At 34.8% G+C, this 17,593-nt stretch overlaps 2 protein-coding genes and 1 long non-coding RNA gene across 9 annotated transcripts; 1 reads left to right on the top strand and 2 right to left on the bottom strand.

Annotated features, from left to right (window-relative positions):
• Nucleotides 1-2,603: 2,603 nt before the first annotated feature.
• Nucleotides 2,604-3,322, bottom strand: LOC125218190. The gene is made up of 2 exons (XR_007175899.1): nucleotides 2,930-3,322; nucleotides 2,604-2,797 (listed from the first exon to the last, which is right to left on the bottom strand). It is a non-coding gene; the product is annotated as an uncharacterized LOC125218190 (long non-coding RNA).
• Nucleotides 3,323-3,998: 676 nt separating this feature from the next.
• On the top strand, nucleotides 3,999-7,451 carry LOC125218371 (UDP-D-xylose:L-fucose alpha-1,3-D-xylosyltransferase MGP4-like). Its single transcript, XM_048120024.1, has 4 exons — nucleotides 3,999-4,654; nucleotides 5,160-5,321; nucleotides 5,705-5,920; nucleotides 6,943-7,451. The coding sequence occupies exons 1-4, from the start codon at nucleotides 4,145-4,147 to the stop codon at nucleotides 7,150-7,152; spliced, it is 1,098 nt and encodes a 365-aa protein (XP_047975981.1). The 5' UTR covers nucleotides 3,999-4,144; the 3' UTR covers nucleotides 7,153-7,451.
• A 736-nt stretch (nucleotides 7,452-8,187) lies between these two features.
• On the bottom strand, nucleotides 8,188-14,783 carry LOC125219160 (VIN3-like protein 1). Of its 7 annotated transcripts, XM_048121054.1 has the most exons (7): nucleotides 14,523-14,783; nucleotides 14,227-14,372; nucleotides 13,839-13,923; nucleotides 12,809-12,885; nucleotides 9,671-10,154; nucleotides 8,831-9,135; nucleotides 8,188-8,744 (listed from the first exon to the last, which is right to left on the bottom strand). In XM_048121054.1, the coding sequence occupies exons 5-7, from the start codon at nucleotides 10,057-10,059 to the stop codon at nucleotides 8,278-8,280; spliced, it is 1,161 nt and encodes a 386-aa protein (XP_047977011.1). In that variant the 5' UTR covers nucleotides 10,060-10,154; nucleotides 12,809-12,885; nucleotides 13,839-13,923; nucleotides 14,227-14,372; nucleotides 14,523-14,783; the 3' UTR covers nucleotides 8,188-8,277. The 7 variants fall into 7 exon arrangements, with proteins under 7 accessions (XP_047977011.1, XP_047977007.1, XP_047977005.1 ...); XM_048121050.1 differs by having other exon boundaries at nucleotides 13,839-13,944; nucleotides 14,227-14,783; XM_048121048.1 differs by having other exon boundaries at nucleotides 14,227-14,783.
• Nucleotides 14,784-17,593: the final 2,810 nt, after the last annotated feature.

Here is a 17,593-nt window from a genome sequence, read left to right as displayed (position 1 = left end):
AATAGAAAGGGAGTGACGATTCCATGTTGGCGGCTGTATAATAAGATAACAGTTGATTGGGCCTCAGTTATAAAAATATATAACATGTCCAGTTTTTATTGGCTATCGCCAAAGACGATAATTACATATTTGTTCCCACGTTAGTTTCGATCCAAAACGAGCAATTGATTTTTGATCACGCCACAGCTTTTCAAATGGTTTATTTGTGAGATCTTATAGACTTGAAAATTAAAATGACTGAAAAAATGAGTAGTACTTTACATATAAATAATGAAAGTCACGAATTACTCCCTCCATTTCATAATAATAAAGGCAGTTTATTTTGCATACTCATTTTGAAAAAATAATTATTAATAGTTAAAGTAGGAAAAAAGTAAAGTAAGAAAAAGAAAATGTTAATATTATGGAACGGAGGGAGTAATTTTTAAGCTAAAAAACCACAAAGACATTTTTTAGTAAGAGGTTTTGAGTTTATATATGCGCGTGCCCGGTGTAGTAATCCCTTATCCCTGCTTAGAGGATCCGCAGCGGTGGCGGCCGTTCGTCCGTCCGTCCGTGCCGCTGAGCACGAGCTCGTCCGTCCGCTGCTGCGAGCTGTCCGTCCGTGCCAGCGGCACGGCGCTGCTTTTAGCTAAGAGCCCGTCTGTGCCGCTGAGCAGCCCTACGTGGCGTATTCTTATTGGCCAATGGCTAAATTCGATTTTTTATTTTTATTTTTTTTAAAATTCGAAATTTATTTAAAAAAATGTTTTTAAATAAAAAAAATTATTTTCCCACTTCCCAAAAAATTATATCCGTTTTCTACCCACTTTTAATTTATTTTTCAATTTTTTTTTCCCCCAAAATTCACATTTTCATCTATAAATACCCCCACTTCAACACAAAAAATTCCCGTAACACTTTAATTATAGGAATTTTTAATTTGTAGGATTCTAATTATGTACTATTTTTTTATTTTCTAGAATTTTAGTTATGTATTTTTATGTTTTAGGATTTTAATTATGTAATTTTTATTTTTTAGGATTTTAATTATGTAATTTTTATTTTTTAATATATTTTTTATAATGTAAAAATGTTTTTAGTAATTGAAATATTTATATTGAATAATAGAATAGTGGGACCCTTGAGCTTGTCCTTAGCTAAGAGGACGGATGTGGGTGTTGTGTTCTTAGCTAAAGACAAGGAGTAAAAGTGGGTTCGGGCCTATCTCCGTGCTCTTAGCTAAGAGCACGGACGGGGATGCTCTTACAACAGTCTAACATATTAGTACCACCTTGTGTGGTGGTCCAAATGAACTTGCATACTTTATCTAGTTTATACCACTACTATTAATTCTTTAATAAGGGTTAATTATATTTGAATTTGATAGGTTGAATTTAAATCATTTTCAATTTTCAATCTTAACTTTGAATTAGGTTCTTGTAACATAAACTTTAGGGAAAGCTTTATCTAATAACAATGGTGTCGAGTTTGTATCGATTATTTTATAATAAGATCTGTTCAATTTGTTGTTGGTCTTGTCAAGATAAAATTTTTGACGTAAAACTAGACAAATTTGGTCGAGCAACAAACACAAAATTTGCCAAAACTCAACCAAATTTGTCAAACAATAAGACTAAAAATTAACTGCAAACTGGAGGTATAATTGGAACAATTCTCAAAATTAAAGTTATAGGTAAATGAATTAAAATTTACTTAATCTTATTTATAACATGTGTAATTTGTTTTCTAGTTCCATAGTAGTAGTATCAATATAGCACTGTAGCTTATTGTATTTTTATTGGAATATAAGAATATGATAATCTCAATATCCTATGTAGGACAATTTTTATCATTTGAAAAATTATTAGTATAATGGACATTTATAAAACATCGGCATTTTATGGCTGTAATTGACATTTATAATAATTTACCTTTTTTTAACAAATATAATAGGTCAGAATAATTTTTAAAAATTGATAATAGTATTAGCAATTAAATTAAGTGGGAGTATATGTAACACTAGTTAGCCCACGCGCTATGCGCGACACATAATATTTTTGTTCTATTAATTGGACATTGCGAATAAACTAAATAAAATAAAAAATAAACATCATTAAATAAGATTTAAAAATAAAAAAAATATAGTACTCTATAATAACAATATGTTAAATAATTTTAGATATGAAATTGTAGAAATTTTAAAGTAAACCAACATGAAAATATTTGTTAATTTCGATACTTATGTCTCTACAACAAAGAAAAATATCATCATTACGACATACATACTTCAATACTAAAATACTATCAATATTAAATAAGTATCTAATATACAAATAAAAAGTACAATAAGGACAATAATATCGTCATAAAAATATAAAATGATGTACAATACAAATAAAAAACATATACATATAAACATTAGAACAATAGTTCGTAAGACATGAAAAAATAATTATTTTCCTCCTTAATTTCCAAATCCATGATTTATTTATATGTACGAAACCAAATGTGATAGTTTATTATCTTCGTCTTCTTTGCTTCCTTTCGTCATTTCGTTATTTTAGGTGTTTTATTTGCATGAAAACTATGAAGTGATTTGTATAAAAAGAACTATTATAGCCTTGGCCAAAACTCACCTTTCATATATGTTTAGATTTATAGAAAAATTAGATAGACAAAATAACATTGGATATTCTCGTGTGAAAATCTTATTTTACTATCTCCAAAAGGGAGTAAAATAAAACTTAGTAGCAACCCTAGCATTCTCCACGTCACTCCCATCATCTCCATCATCTCCAAGGCCCAAAAGTCCAAGCTATAATAGCCATCATGAAAATGAACATTAGCTTGAAGGCATTCTATAGGATTTACATAATAATAAAAAAAATACAAAAACTAATCTAGCAAAATCAATGTTTTGGCTATATCAAACGCAAATATCTCAAACCTTTTCTTTTCACATCATCTCTGGCTTCATCACCTTCTTCGTTGTCGTCTTCCTTGTCCTCAACAACAACAAATATATTAACATAAAAATAATAAAAAATTGAATGCATAAACTAATGCTCAATAATTATTATGCATTTAGTGCCCAAAATTGGTGTAAAGTGTGCGTTACTTGAGGTACAATGAGGCTATCATATAAATTTTAAATTTAATAGTATTAAATTTAATAGTATCAAACGCAAATATCTCAAACCTTTTCTTTTCACATCATCTCTGGCTTCATCACCTTCTTCGTTGTCGTCTTCCTTGTCCTCAACAACAACAAATATATTAACATAAAAATAATAAAAAATTGAATGCATAAACTAATGGAAATAGAGATCAGTAAACTAAAGAGAAAAAAAAATCTCCAACCACAAAACAGCTGAGAGAGCGAAATGATGGCTCAAAATAAAATTCAATAGTAATACACAAAGGGAAAATCATCATATAGAGAGGAATGGAAAAACAGGTAGCGAATGAGTGGATTATATAAGCTATCAAATCTCCTATATTTATAGTCCAAAAAATAGAATTATAGGAGACTCTTTCAAAAACTTTCACTTTCTCCACTAACAATTTAAATTTATAATCCTTATAATTTCCCTAATATTAAAATCGACAAAAGGTTAATACTATTAAATTTAAAATTTATATGATAGCCTCATTGTACCTCAAGTAACGCACACTTTACACCAATTTTGGGCACTAAATGCATAATAATTATTGAGCATTCAATTATTTACTGTATTAATTATGTGTATAATATTTTTGTGAAAGAAAATGAGAGCAATTTCAAGTACCATCTCACAATTTATTTTACATAACTTTCCAATTACTTGACTACATTAAAAATTGAAACTTTATTATCAATTGTGGATGGCGGAGGTTACATAACTTTCATCCATATTAGTAACGTTCAAGAAGAAATTATCTAATACTCCTTCATAATTAATAAATATTCAAAATTATGCTCAAAACTCGCCTTTTATATATTTATAGACGTGTTCTCCATATTCGCAAAATGGAAGTCCACAAAAAGCATTCCCGATCCGTTATCACACCGTCGGCCACTTCTCTCACCTCATCTTTCTCGATCTCCTTTCCGATTTACAGTTTGAGAGTTCAATTGAATTTCAGTTAACGTGAAATCCATAGGCATAAATAATCGTAATTGATGTCAAAGAAAATGTCTGCGTTTCTGCATCAGAGACCTCTCTACTCCACCTCACCAGAATCTTACGATTTATCCCCTAGATCCCGCCAAGATCACCAAAAATCCTCCTCCGCCGCCGCCTTTCTCAGCCGCGGCCCAGCATTGGTCATCCTACTCCTCTCGCTGCTCATAATCGCTGGTGTAGTTTTTCCCTACGTACAGTCCCCCAATTCCCTCATTTTCTTCACTTCAAGGAGCTCCGATTCCAAGTGGCGGAGCTACACGCTCTCCGAAGCGGCTGCCTACGTGGCGAAGAACAATTCGCTGATTGTCTGCGCCGTCAGCGAGGCCTATTTGTCGTTCCTCAACAACTGGCTCATCAGCATCGCGCGGCAGAAGCATCACGATAAAGTTCTGGTGATTGCTGAGGATTACGCTACACTTTTCAAGGTCAATGAGCGGTGGCCAGGACACGCAGTGCTGGTGCCTCCGGCGTTGGAGGCGGCGGCGGCTCATAAGTTTGGATCTCAGGTGATTTATGTGATTTTGTGGCCGAATTTGAAGTTCGGTGTTAAAAAAGTGATGTGTTTTGGTCCATTTCCGAATAAACTTATGCTGTGTGAGTAAATCGAACTAGTAAACTTGATTATGTATTTTTTGTTGCAGTTGGATTGCTGAATAATTTAATCCGTTAGCTCGATACTGATATGAATTTGCACTGTACATAGAAAGCTGCAAACATTTGTATGCATATGTGGGGGTATTATGTTGCAATAGTAGATTAGTGTGCTTAGATGCCAAAAGAAGGTTTGTTTAGCTGATAAGTGATTGATGATTTAGTTCCTTAAGGGTCATTATACTAGATTCATGAGATTTAAAATGAGTGCGGATTGCTAAATCTTAAGTTACTGATTCCTGGTGATCTGCAAAATTGAGAGATAGGATTTTGCATTTCCTTGGACTTATGGTGCTCCTGTGCATTATATGCTACTTTTCATTTTTATTCTGTGCCCTAGTAACATCCTTTCTTGTGCAGGGCTTCTTCAATTTTACAGCACGAAGGCCCCAACATCTCCTGCAAATTCTGGAACTTGGCTATAATGTTATGTACAATGATGTTGATATGGTTTGGTTGGCAGATCCATTTCCATATCTTGAGGGCAAGCATGATGTGTACTTCATGGATGATATGGCTTATGTAAGTATACCTGCTGCTTCTTGGTTCAAGTTTATCAGTTTTAAAAGCACATTCTGTCAGTTTGTAGCAAGCTAACCGGATTTAGATTTTGATCTCTTCTCAATTGGTCTCTTTGAATACATTCTCTAAGGACTAAAGGAGTAGGTATTGTTTTCCTGTAGGAATTTTTATGTGGTTCCTTGACATGATCGTTCAATCCAAAGTCCATCTTATGACAAATCCTATAATAGTAATTTCTTTAGTGTTTACTTGATCAAGATAATAGATGGATATTGTAAAAGTCAAAATGATTATCCTAAGGTCGTTCTACAATTACTTAGTATCAAACAGAACTATTTCTTATATGTTAATGATGTTCGTTTTCTTCCCAATGAAACTGCCAGGTGAAACCTCTTAATCATTCTCATGATTTGCCGCCTCCAGGGAAAAAGGGTCGTACATACATCTGTAGCTGCCTGATTTATCTGCGCCCTACCGTTGGAGCAAAATTACTTATGAATAAGTGGATTGAAGAACTAAAGGACCAACCTTGGTCTAGGGCAAAAAAAGCTAACGACCAGCCTGCCTTTAATTGGGCATTGAATAAAACTGCTGGGCAGGTAGATATGCACTCTTTTACTACCACAGTTTCCCTTTTTTTTTGCGTCAGAATACATCATTACTCAGTTGCTGATAGTTCTAAGCACCATGCATATAAATCCATCAATCCATTCTGTCCACCCTTATCTTTTCTCCAAACCCGGGGTTAGGAAGAGTTTAAAGGGTGTAGGACTGACCAACGTTTCTTTTGGTGATGCATAGTGGTGGAATCTGTTAGTATTACTTATCCGACCTCTTGAGGTTATTGGTTAGCATGGTAAAATATTATATTTAAAAAATTAATCAAGGTTCACATCTCTTCCTCTCTCACTCTTTTAAGCACTAGCCAAATTGTCAGTCTAAGTTGTGCTGAAGTAGCGCTCAGAACCATATTAGACTGGAAGAAAGTAGAGGAGCTACTTATTAGTAGCTGCACCATTTTACCGAGGTTTAAGAAGCTACTGTTAAAGCCAACTTGTTACGATGAATGTCAAAGTCAATTATTCACCTCGGCACACTATTATTAGGAAACTATTGCTTGCTTGTTATTTGATTTCACATCTTTATCTATCATTGATTTCTTGTTCTTTAGCTTGAATAATCACTGATTTTTCCACTGAACTTAGATGGTTAGCCAATTTTGTGTGTATGAAAGTATCATGCACAATGACAATGATGTCCTGTTCATTGTAGTGATGATGTAGGACACTGCTATGTTAGCATATTTGATGTGTCATATCAGATGACACTGTAATCTTTTGTGAATAGTGGATGGTCAGAAGAAACTATGAAGAGAGAATAGAAATTCTGTTGTTTTGCTTATCACAAATTTCAGGGTTTAAATACTTGAGTCTCAAATGATCTCGAAAAATGGTTGGATCTTTTTGCTTTTTTCACTCTGTTTGATCACAAGGCAAATCGCTTATGTTGCCATTGACTTATTTGTGCCTATTGTATAATTCATGTTGCAATTGACTTATTTGTGCATATCGTATAATTCATGTTGCCATTGACTTATTTGTGAGGTTTGATCTCGTTTCAGGTGGATGTGTACCTGCTGCCGCAAAAAGCATTCCCCACAGGTGGTTTGTACTTCAGGAACAAGACATGGGCACGTGAAACCGAAGGGATGCATGTAATCATTCACAATAACTACATAATTGGTTTTGAGAAGAAGACCAAGCGATTTCGTGACTATGGTCTTTGGTTGGTGGACGAATATGCTACTGAGTCCCCACTTGGCAGATTATAGTGAGTCCGATGAGCCTTTATAAATGAGCTTTTCACGTGGTACAACATTTAGCAGAACCGAGCTTGCCTGTATTAATGGCTTGAACCCGCCATTGCAATAGAGAAGCAGAGGATCTAAAAGATTATGGGGTCGAAGCTCGTAGATGAAGTGTTTCCCTTGTGCTTTGTTGTGTGTTTTCATCAGCAATGCATAGTGTAACCTTAGTTTTCTTGATCATTAACAAGATGCATTTATCAGATTTATGAAGCAGCATTACCAGCCTGCTATAATTTAATTGTAGATGTTTTATATTGGGCGCAGATGTAGATTCTTTCAAATTCTGTCTGCAACAGTTTCTGGGAAAAATATCTCAAATATCACAATTGTTCCAAAGGGGCACGCATTATAAAAAATATCGAAGAATGCTTGAACTATATGTCTATTGATATATATTCTTATAAATTACAGACGTAAAAGAACCAAAATTAAAATATCGAATATATTGGATATTGGAGAATCAAACAAATGGGAAGTATAACATGGGATAGAATCTGAATTAGCACCTCTAAAATAGGAGCCAGTTGAAGCAGGCTCGAGCCTTTTGCGGCAGCAGGTACACATCCACATGGATCTGCCGACTACAAGATGACATAGCCACCCTCACAAATGGGGGAAGAGTTAAGACTTGAGCAGACCCAAGTCTCAGAGTTGAAATCGAGAGATTGGGCTAAGAAGCAGCGCCAGAGCTGTCCAGGTAACACAAGTTTGGGAGTCTTCCATGGTGATCTTTTTTTTTCTGTTTGAATTTTTTCAATCAATTACTCTATTGTTATAATTATTTGTTGTACACTCGTGCTGAGATCTTGGATACACCACTGTCCCCTCTCACGATACACGCACTAGAGAAACGCGCACAAATGCACACGTGAATCACACGCACAAGCCCACACGGCCACATGTGCATCACATGCACCGTCAATTAACGGTGAAATGCAACTTGAAAACAATAATAACAGCCAACTAACTCAAACAGCATAAATGTACATAACCATAACATGCGAAGACCAACCGAAAGTAGAATAAAATCTGCAAAAAAATAGGCAAGGATTCTGAAATAGCAGACCCTACAGGAAATAACTTTCAAGGTCAGTTGCAGAATATGATTGCTGAGAAAGTATCGACTAGCTGCCCAGCAAGACCACTTGGGTCATCGAGCATAGTCTTCATGAACGTTCTGACAACTCGACGTTCATTCTCCCTCGCCTTCAAGCTAAACCATGTCAGGAACTTCAACCTGAACTCCATACTGACATGGCCACCCTGCTCTAGTCCCCGGATCATCCCCACAATGTTTTCAAAGTCCTCATCCAATCCTTCACTCTTCTCCACTGCTGCTATGCTTGTCTTTGTACCGGGCTCCTGAAACTCCTCGTTCAGATCAGGAAGTTGCAGTCTAACCTGTAGAGTCTCGGCCTCAACACCTCCGACTCCCATGCATTTTTCCCCGCTTTGAGGCTCTTTTCCTCTTTTCTGGACAAGCTTCTCTCTAGAATCTGATTTGGCATCTGCCCTATTCTTGTGTTGATGTACGGAATTAGAAACCGAACCCTCTGCTATTAGATCAACGGAGATTACTTATTAACGATGTTTTAGTTTTCATTGTGGAGATATGCTAAAGATATGTTGTGTACATACATACCACTGAGATTTAAAAGTGAGCTGGAATTTGAAGTCTGAAGTTCTTCAGCTTTTTGAATAGCACGCATGCACAGAGCTTGCACAGAACTATTAAGTCTTCCAGTGCGTGCACGGGAAAACTTGGCCCCTGCTTCACTGAGTGGACCGAACTCGCTCTCTAACGCAGCATTCATATATTCAATGAACTTGCGGAGCTCACAAAACCTGGATGTACCCTTGAGGAGCCTGTAATTCAAGAATATCCTATAGCACAGGATATCAACATGCTTGGAATCCATAGCTATCTTTAACTGCTCCTTCCAGAATCTGCAAGTCATTCAGATCAAGAAGCCCGGTATATGGTAAGTGTGAAGTCACAAAACAAGTTAGGTGTAAGAGAAAGTAGTCTGGCCATTAAGATTACGAAATTCCAAAATATGGAGATAAGCTAATTACAAATCGTAAAGTCAAGTTCCAGAAAGGTAAGTTATTTATGAAGCACAATGATGATTCTTGGAACAATAAAAATAAATAACTAATAATGTACTTAGTTACCAGACCTACTGTTAAGAAGACGACCATGCACATAATTGCAGTTTTCACGCACAAATATGAACTAACTGTGATTTCATGTGCACTTATTTGACACGCACGGCGCACACACAAAAAAGGCAAGAATGAAACAGAAAGACATAAGTGAGAAAACTTAATGTGGTTTTCCCACCAAAGATAGCTCCTACTAGTAAGACTACTGCAACTATGACCAAGGCCCAGGATGTGACTGGTATGGTGGAATGAGATACAAAGATGGAATGAGAAAAGTTATGTTACTTTAAAAAAACATTGATACAGAAAATCTTACCCGATTATTGAGGAAACTTTACCACATGTAGCACAAGCATAGGAGCCATTCCTGACCATCCCATGTCGGAGAGCACACTCAACATGACAGGAAGAGCCACAGGAACCTTCTGCACCAGACTCAGGTGTGCATTTCAACCAAAGGCTTGGGTCCATATTGTTATCAAATTGACAACAAATACAGCAACAACACCTCTTGCAAAACCCGGGAACGGTGGATTGTGTTGCTTCACATGCAGGATTTTTGCAGATCGACAAACTAGAATCTTGTGGCTTCAGAAGAGAGCTTTTTCCTCTCTTGTTTTGCTTCATTGAATCACAATCCTCTATCTCTGAAGACATCCGCCTCAAAGCTTGATTATTCGTTGTCCTTGGAACTTCTTCAGCCATTTCGAACTATAATTATGCTGAATGCACCTTCCCTTCCCAAATTAACTGTGGGAAAACTCCTTATAGAGAAGATCTCAAGACTTCTTGGATCACTTCTGGCACAAGACATATCAAGTATTAGGATGGAATAAGGGAAGGCAAAGGAGAAGGATATAGAATTACACATTCTTTTCGCGGAACCTAAATTGTTCTAGCGGCTAAGGAGCCAAGTTTGGTGTGTTGTGCTGCTGTAACACCATCCCAGAAGAATAAGTATACTAAAAATAAAGTTTTATCCGATCATTGTTTTTTACTTCTAAATAATACACTATCCAATTCTGCAGTCATTGCATTTGCATATTTGAAACCCACAACCTTACTGTGGACCTGAAAATTCACATGGCACACCATTGAATGCATGTGGAATTAACACGTGCTTTTACATTTCAGACCAGAGTGCCATGTGGAATTCAGGAGATAATTGTGAAAATGCTGAAAGATTGGTATCAATTTGTAATTTATCAAATGTTGGAACATTATTGAAATATAGCTCAAAAGTATGACATAATCTCTGTTTCTATCATATATTAATCCCTCATGTCTAGAAAAACTACCAATGAAAATAGTCATGTACACCATGTTTGGCATTGAATCTTTCTACTTGCCTGAAAAAGGAAATGTACAACAATACTAAAATTCTGGTTTCTATATAGCTTTACATGTAGCAATTCATCGCACCGAAGAAAATTCCATCAAAAGCATTTAAATCAACTTCACAACTTCATTCAACCATTTCAATTCAGGAATGTCAGTCAACACATGATCTATCATCCAATTAATTATACCTAAATCTTGTATGCAGATACAATTGAACCTAACATTCATTGAATCATCGAAAGAAAGAATCGATTAGAACACAAGAATTATATTCATATATTACCTCAAAAGGATGAATCAGAATGAAAGTTGATCTCTTTGATATGAAATACTTGGAATATAATCTTTTTAAAATGAAAGGTCTCAAGCTAAAGAAGTGAACACTTGATAGAACGCGATTTGAAGACCTTAAGATGAAAGGGAACGGTTCGCTTATATAGGTGCCTCACAGTAATGTTAGTATATAACAATCCAAGAAGGGTTTTTAAAATCCAGAAAGGAAAACACAAATTCTACAAGTTTAAAATTTGTATTAAGGAGATTTCACAAGCAGACAACGCAACGACTATTTTTGCTTAATTTAATACCCAAGTATTTTTAGTATATGTGTTTTTTCGTATTATAGATTACAATCAATCGGAAAAGATAAATCGTGACAATAAGGAAAACATACATTGTGAAATGGAAAGAAATGCATACAATCAATAGGAATACATATATTGGAGAAACGATGGTCTATGTATATTGCACAACTAGAAAAATTCATATATAGACAGAGAAAGTAGAAACTAGTCTAATCCTGAAATAAAAGGATCTACCTACCATATAAAGTATATCTGAATAATTAGAGATATATATGAAGAAACATAAATGTATATACTCTTAACTATAGTTGACACACAACAAAAGGAAATGAGAAATTACACTAGTCCTAACATGACAAGAATTTCAAGAAATTTCCTACCGTTGATTGAGGAATCCAACTATAATAAGAGACACTTAACATTCTACGAAGATCGCAAATTAGAAGAATTCCATTCAGGGAAACTCAATGCCGGCCACTCGACACAAAAACAATTCCCAGTTCCGCCTTGGCGATTATATGTAAATATCAAATCCTGGATTTTCATTAGTGAATAAATTCCCTAACCTTCACGCTTTTTGTTTGAATCTGAATATCTAGCCATGTGTTCTATTTTGGAATATGTAGGCATTTCTTTTTTTCAGTTTAACTTTGCAAACATTTCGCCTCAACAATGAGAATTAAAACTTGTGAAAATGTTACTCGATAATTTGTTGAGGGAACCTTCATTAGGTGGATAGATACCTTTATTTGTGTCGAGATATGAATCTGAAAAGTCAGAATATCTTAAAAGCAAGCCAAACACTGGTTAATAGACTCTACATTATAGTTGTTCTTTTTTCTCAACTTAGTTGTAACCAATTGATACTGCAAAGGTGTGAAGAATGTACTTCATGCGTAAAGTAATTTGATAATGACCAACGGTGAAGCATGTGATCAAGAACTTTCCTTTAACTTGACAGTCATTTGCATTCTACATACAGCAGGAGCTTAAATGTAAAATGCATAAACCTCAAGATCTTAGCTTGTAAAAGATACATTTTATTTGCCATGAAAAACCACATTTTACGAACCACAATAGAACATATTAAAAATATATTTGCCTAAAAATTCACCGGATAAATTTTCTGAACTAAAAAACACTTTTTCATTCCCATCACATTTACAATTTTTCAGGAAATATCTGTCCAGGATGCTTAGATAAGCATATCATTTCCTGCTAAAAGATAATTGCATTTTTCATCAATCCAGACAGTAGTTTATTGAAAAAATCAATCAAATGAGTAAATAAAATAAGATGACAAGTGAATATATCTTTCATTTTTCACCTCATTTCCCAGAAGTAGAGGAAAAGTTTGTAGAAAGCAACCATTGTGCACACAATATACATTCACTATTAGAGCTAGAAGGTTATAAATGCATCTTGTAACTGTTCAAGGATAAATGATATATAAGGTGTAGAACAATCACATTGATACTAATAAAAGAAGCAAAAGACAATGAGCAGCAAAAAAAACAAAAGTTACATACCTCCACATAATTTTACTTCTCTGCATAGAGTAGGTGCTTTTTCTAGACACTTTTTACATACGTGATTTGAGTATTACCTGAAATGCAGTAAAAGATAAAAGTAAAAAAACAAAACAGATATCACAAGAAAAAAATTTAGGCTGCTATGAATTCGTCTTCCACCATGCAATCTTCAGATACATGTTGACTTGTATCAAGTATCCGTGGCATGGCTACATACTAATAGCCTAACAAGAATGAATATGCATATATAACATAAATTCATAGATATACAGTTATGTCCACTTCAGATCAAAAAACGGAATCCATGATCCATTATGTTAATGGATACAAAAGAATATTGAGAAACACACGACTACATACGCACATCATGGCATGCGCATATTATTTTGAGTGGATTTACTGAAAATGTTCATTATTATTAATACCCATACACAATCAGCTCATGTAGCCACGCATATACCAATACCCTGTGTTTATCTACTTCAAATGAGCTCGTAAAAACTAGCTTTCAACTGCTATATTGTGGGTAATGATACAAATTACAAACTCTCGACTTTATGTTATGAAGTCTCAAATAAAAGTCCCATCTACTCAATAATTAATTTATATAGAATTTTAAATGTAAGTTCAAGTCTTACACCGATGCCTAATGATAGAACACAACTGACCAACAGATGGCTGCCTGATATTCAAGACTTTCAATCTTACACCCTCAACCACGTCTGTGTGACAGATCCTATACATCCAACAACTCGGCTCTATTCTTTCTTGAAGTTCTTATAAATTAGGAATTCCATCAAGGCGGCCATCCATATGTATTTTGGAAAAATGACAGCCTGATCTAGCACTAACTGAACCATGGGTCTTGAAAAGGATAGACTGTCTAGTTGCATCATAGTGTGACTAGTGATGCAATAAATCAGTAAGGTAAAACGAACTAAGCAACTTAGGCTCCTTCTAGAAGAAACTAGAAACTTCAACAAAACAGTTGCATAAACATTATAAACAACAATGAGTATAAACTTACACAAGACTAGGTACCGAAGCGAGCAAGAGACAACAATGTTATACAACCAAAACAACAAGAGCAATCCCTCTATTAGTCTTGGAACCTGCAGCCACAGATCAGTGTCCTATAATAAGGTTGACAAAGGCTAGAAAGAAAATTGGACGAAAATTGAGCATTCTGTCTAACAAGAACTGAACTCTACCACACATCAGAAAGTGTATTTGCACACAGTTAACAACTTAATTGCATAGTAATTAGTTGATAAAGGAGTCTCGGCACGTAATAATTTAACAACAGCAACAACAGCAACAACAACAACAACAACAACAACAACAACAATAATAATAATAATCCTACAAATTGAAAATGAGGAAAATCAGTGGGAGTTAAGGGATTTGGTCATTACTAATGCCCATCTTCTTGCGAATTGCCTTGCCACTTCTCCATCTTCGATGCACAGGACATCGTTAACCATTTTCCAATCTGGAACCACCTCTAGGGTTTCAGGAAGGTAGAGTTGGGGATTTGAGTGGTTCACAAGTATATCAGCGCCTGCCAATTGAATCTCAAGCCATCCATAACAGTTTCTCCAAATGTCATCATAGAAATTGCAAGAGCTCATAAGATGGTCAAGATCTTCCAATGGATTGAAACACAAAACGCATAATTTATCCAAAGCACCAATAACTAGTCTAACTTAACTTCAAAACTCCCATATCCCTTTCAATTTTAGCATTTCACGCATCTTTCTACTAAACCCAAGCAATTTTTGTCTCTGGTTCCATCCTCCCTAATCCCTATAATAATAGTTGAATAACGCTTTGAAGAATTAAAGATAGTAACATGAAAGTAGCAAGTTAAAAAACCTACGAATTGAAGAAAAAAAGATAGTAAAAAGAATAGCGATCTCATCGCCTTCATATTCTCTCTGATTTCAGGAAATGTTTGCAGAATTGCAGTTGAAAAACCTACGATTTTGATTTAATGCCAAAATGGCGCCAGGATTCTAATATTATCCTCTTTTCCCTCGCAAACCTCAGTCTATGGTTAATAAGGTCGGATTAACTTGGCATGAATTTTTATAAAATATAATGAAAAATAAATTTAAAATGTAAAAAATAAATCTTATTTATATATATTAATTTTATGTTAAAATATGAATATAAAAAAAATTAAATGTGAGATTTATTATCAAAAGTAGTAAAAATACAAACAAAATGCTAAAATGTGCTACATTATTTGTGAACAGGAAAAATAATAAAAAACCTTTGATAAATATTTATTTTAAACTGAACTATATAAATGGTCTGCTTGTTGTTGTACATTCGCGTTTAAGGGGAAAAATAGCATAAAATTCACCTAAACTATAACATTTAGGATAAGTCGCTTTTTTCAATTTTTTAATACAGTTCCTCATTCTACATGAATACTCATATTTTATATATATAAAGTCTTATCATAAATTCATAATATGTAACTGTGCGTAGTACAAAATCGAGATGAGTAAATTAAAAAAAGGACTATGGTGAATGTCATTTTCATATTGGCGGTGCATGATTAAAATTAGGGTCACTAGTTATTTAATTATAAAATTTGATCAGATCAATTTCATGAATTTTGAAATTAGAATATTAAATTATAATTTTATTTTTATCTTAATTGTCTCATTTATGTACAAGCGAACATCCTTTTGTAATATTAAAAATGATAATATCTAAATAAAATTAGAAGAAATGAGAAAATAAAAGAATATAAAGAAAAATAGTTATATTAATGAAACATATCATTTTAAATATTTTATATTTTATAGTACATGAATGTGACCACTGAAAAAAATTAAAACTTCATTTTTTAATATTTTAATTTCAAAATTTATACACACGTCAAATTTGACCAGACTTTATAATTTTAATAGCTATTAATCCTTGAAATTAATAACACAATACGTCTCTTGATGGAAGGCTTTAATATGTTTGAGGTATATTTTCACCGTTTTTGAATAATTTTACCCGTTTCCACTTTTTATTTAAAGACTATATATATGATACTTTCACATTTTTTATTTTTCAATCATCTCACTTTATTTACGATATTTTGCACCCTCTCTTTTCTTGCTTGTCTCATTTTTCCCTTTTTAGTATGCGTTTGAAAAAAATTAATCTCACACTTGGCATTCACAATCTGTAACTCACACTACGTCACAGCTCCACGCTACATCATCATTCATCTCGTTTTTCTGCATCAAACCACAACTCCTACAATCTTGCGCCTTCCCCACACCACAAACACTAATATACACCATTCATAATTTTAGTTGCAAAACTAAAAAACGATGAACATATAGTATAACGGAAAATTAAATTTATTTATTACAAATAAAATTAAAACAAAAAAATAATAAAAATAAAAATTCAAAAAAAAACATTAAACATGAAAATTATTGCTAGAAAACGTTGGTGCGTAACCGAATTTCTTCGATTAGATTAGCCCAGAGGCACCATGGACTTATTCTTCTCGCACAAACTAGCACGTTGGGCCATGACATCTCGAAACTCGGGAGGTATACCTTGAGATGGAGGGTCACTTACGATGGGCGAATTGGAGGTGTTGACGCCGACTTCATCGATCCACGAGGTGATTTTGTCTACTTCGTCTACAATTATCATGTTATGCATTATGATACATGCATATAAGATGTCAGGGATTATTATACGGTACCACGAATGAGCCAAACTTTCACTATAGCCCACCGTGATTGGAGAAATCTGAATGCACATCGCACGTCTTTCCAAATCGCCTCCTGTTTTTCGACGAACACCCTCTTGTTGTCAGACATGTGAGCATCTTCACGAACATGGGTAGATCTCATTTGCCAAATAGTACCCCATATCGTACAAGCGGCCATTGGCAGTGAACTATACGTACGGTGATCATCCGACAAATGAATAGTGGAGACTCGGTCAACACATTGAAGTCGTTATTCGACTCAGCAACACCGAAGTACGCATGTCAGATCCACAATCGTTGGTTCACAACTGCCTCCATCAAAATTGTCAGATGTGTGCCCTTGTGCCCGCTAGTTAATGCACCTCTCCGTGCCACATAAAAATTCTTCCACTCCCAATGCATACAGTCGATGCTGCTAAGCATCCTGAGAAATCCTTGACCGTGCTTGTGCATGCTCACCAACATCTGGGTCTCCTCAAGTAAGTATCATGGAGAGTAGAGAACTTCAATCACCGCCCGACAGAATTCAGTCAAACACTCTAGTCCTGCTGACTCGGCAATATGGAGATACTCGTCGAACATATCGCGGTAGTGCCGTATGCGAGTTGTCGTATCACCAATGTGCATTTCTGCAATGTCGATTGACTTTGTCATCCTAAAGCATCAGTAGGTTGCATGAAGTACTAGTCACGAGCACAAGCAACAACTGCGTTGACTGTTAAATAGAGTCATGGTTCAAGGTGGGTCCAAGCCAGCTGGAGCAGCTGAAGTTATCAAATTAGCTGATTAGTTTCAGTTAGTTTTATTTTCTTTGTTTTTGTTAAGAGCCGTTGGAGCTCAAGAGGTTAGGGTTGTTGAGAGCAGTTTCTCATTCTCTTGTATTGCATAAATACTCTTCAATTCTCAGCTTGAGAAGGATGATGAATAATACTTTTTACTTTCCCTACTTTGATTTTGTGTCTTGAGTTTATAGTCGAGAGCTAAGGGAGAAAGAAAGGGTATTCTTCTAGTTGTTCAATCTTTATTTCTTCTTCTTGATTCTTAAC

This window comes from Salvia hispanica, chromosome 4 (genome assembly GCF_023119035.1).
Source record: "Salvia hispanica cultivar TCC Black 2014 chromosome 4, UniMelb_Shisp_WGS_1.0, whole genome shotgun sequence".
Classification (NCBI taxonomy): domain Eukaryota; kingdom Viridiplantae; phylum Streptophyta; class Magnoliopsida; order Lamiales; family Lamiaceae; genus Salvia; species Salvia hispanica.
The sequence above is the reverse complement of the archived record's forward strand: the minus strand, read 5'-3'. Positions and strand labels throughout refer to the sequence as shown.

Excerpts from the sequence above, each read along its gene's own strand:
- LOC125218371 (XM_048120024.1), top strand. The coding sequence starts at position 4,145 with ATGTCAAAGAAAATGTCTGCGTTTCTGCATCAGAGACCTCTCTACTCC. Across the intron at positions 5,322-5,704 it reads TCATGGATGATATGGCTTAT|GTGAAACCTCTTAATCATTC; the intron begins GTAAGTATACCT and ends TGAAACTGCCAG. Across the intron at positions 5,921-6,942 it reads TGAATAAAACTGCTGGGCAG|GTGGATGTGTACCTGCTGCC; the intron begins GTAGATATGCAC and ends ATCTCGTTTCAG.
- LOC125219160 (XM_048121050.1), bottom strand. The coding sequence starts at position 10,059 with ATGGCTGAAGAAGTTCCAAGGACAACGAATAATCAAGCTTTGAGGCGG. Across the intron at positions 9,136-9,670 it reads AAAGTTTCCTCAATAATCGG|ATTCTGGAAGGAGCAGTTAA; the intron begins GTAAGATTTTCT and ends AATGACTTGCAG. Across the intron at positions 8,745-8,830 it reads CTCACTTTTAAATCTCAGTG|CAGAGGGTTCGGTTTCTAAT; the intron begins GTATGTATGTAC and ends TTGATCTAATAG.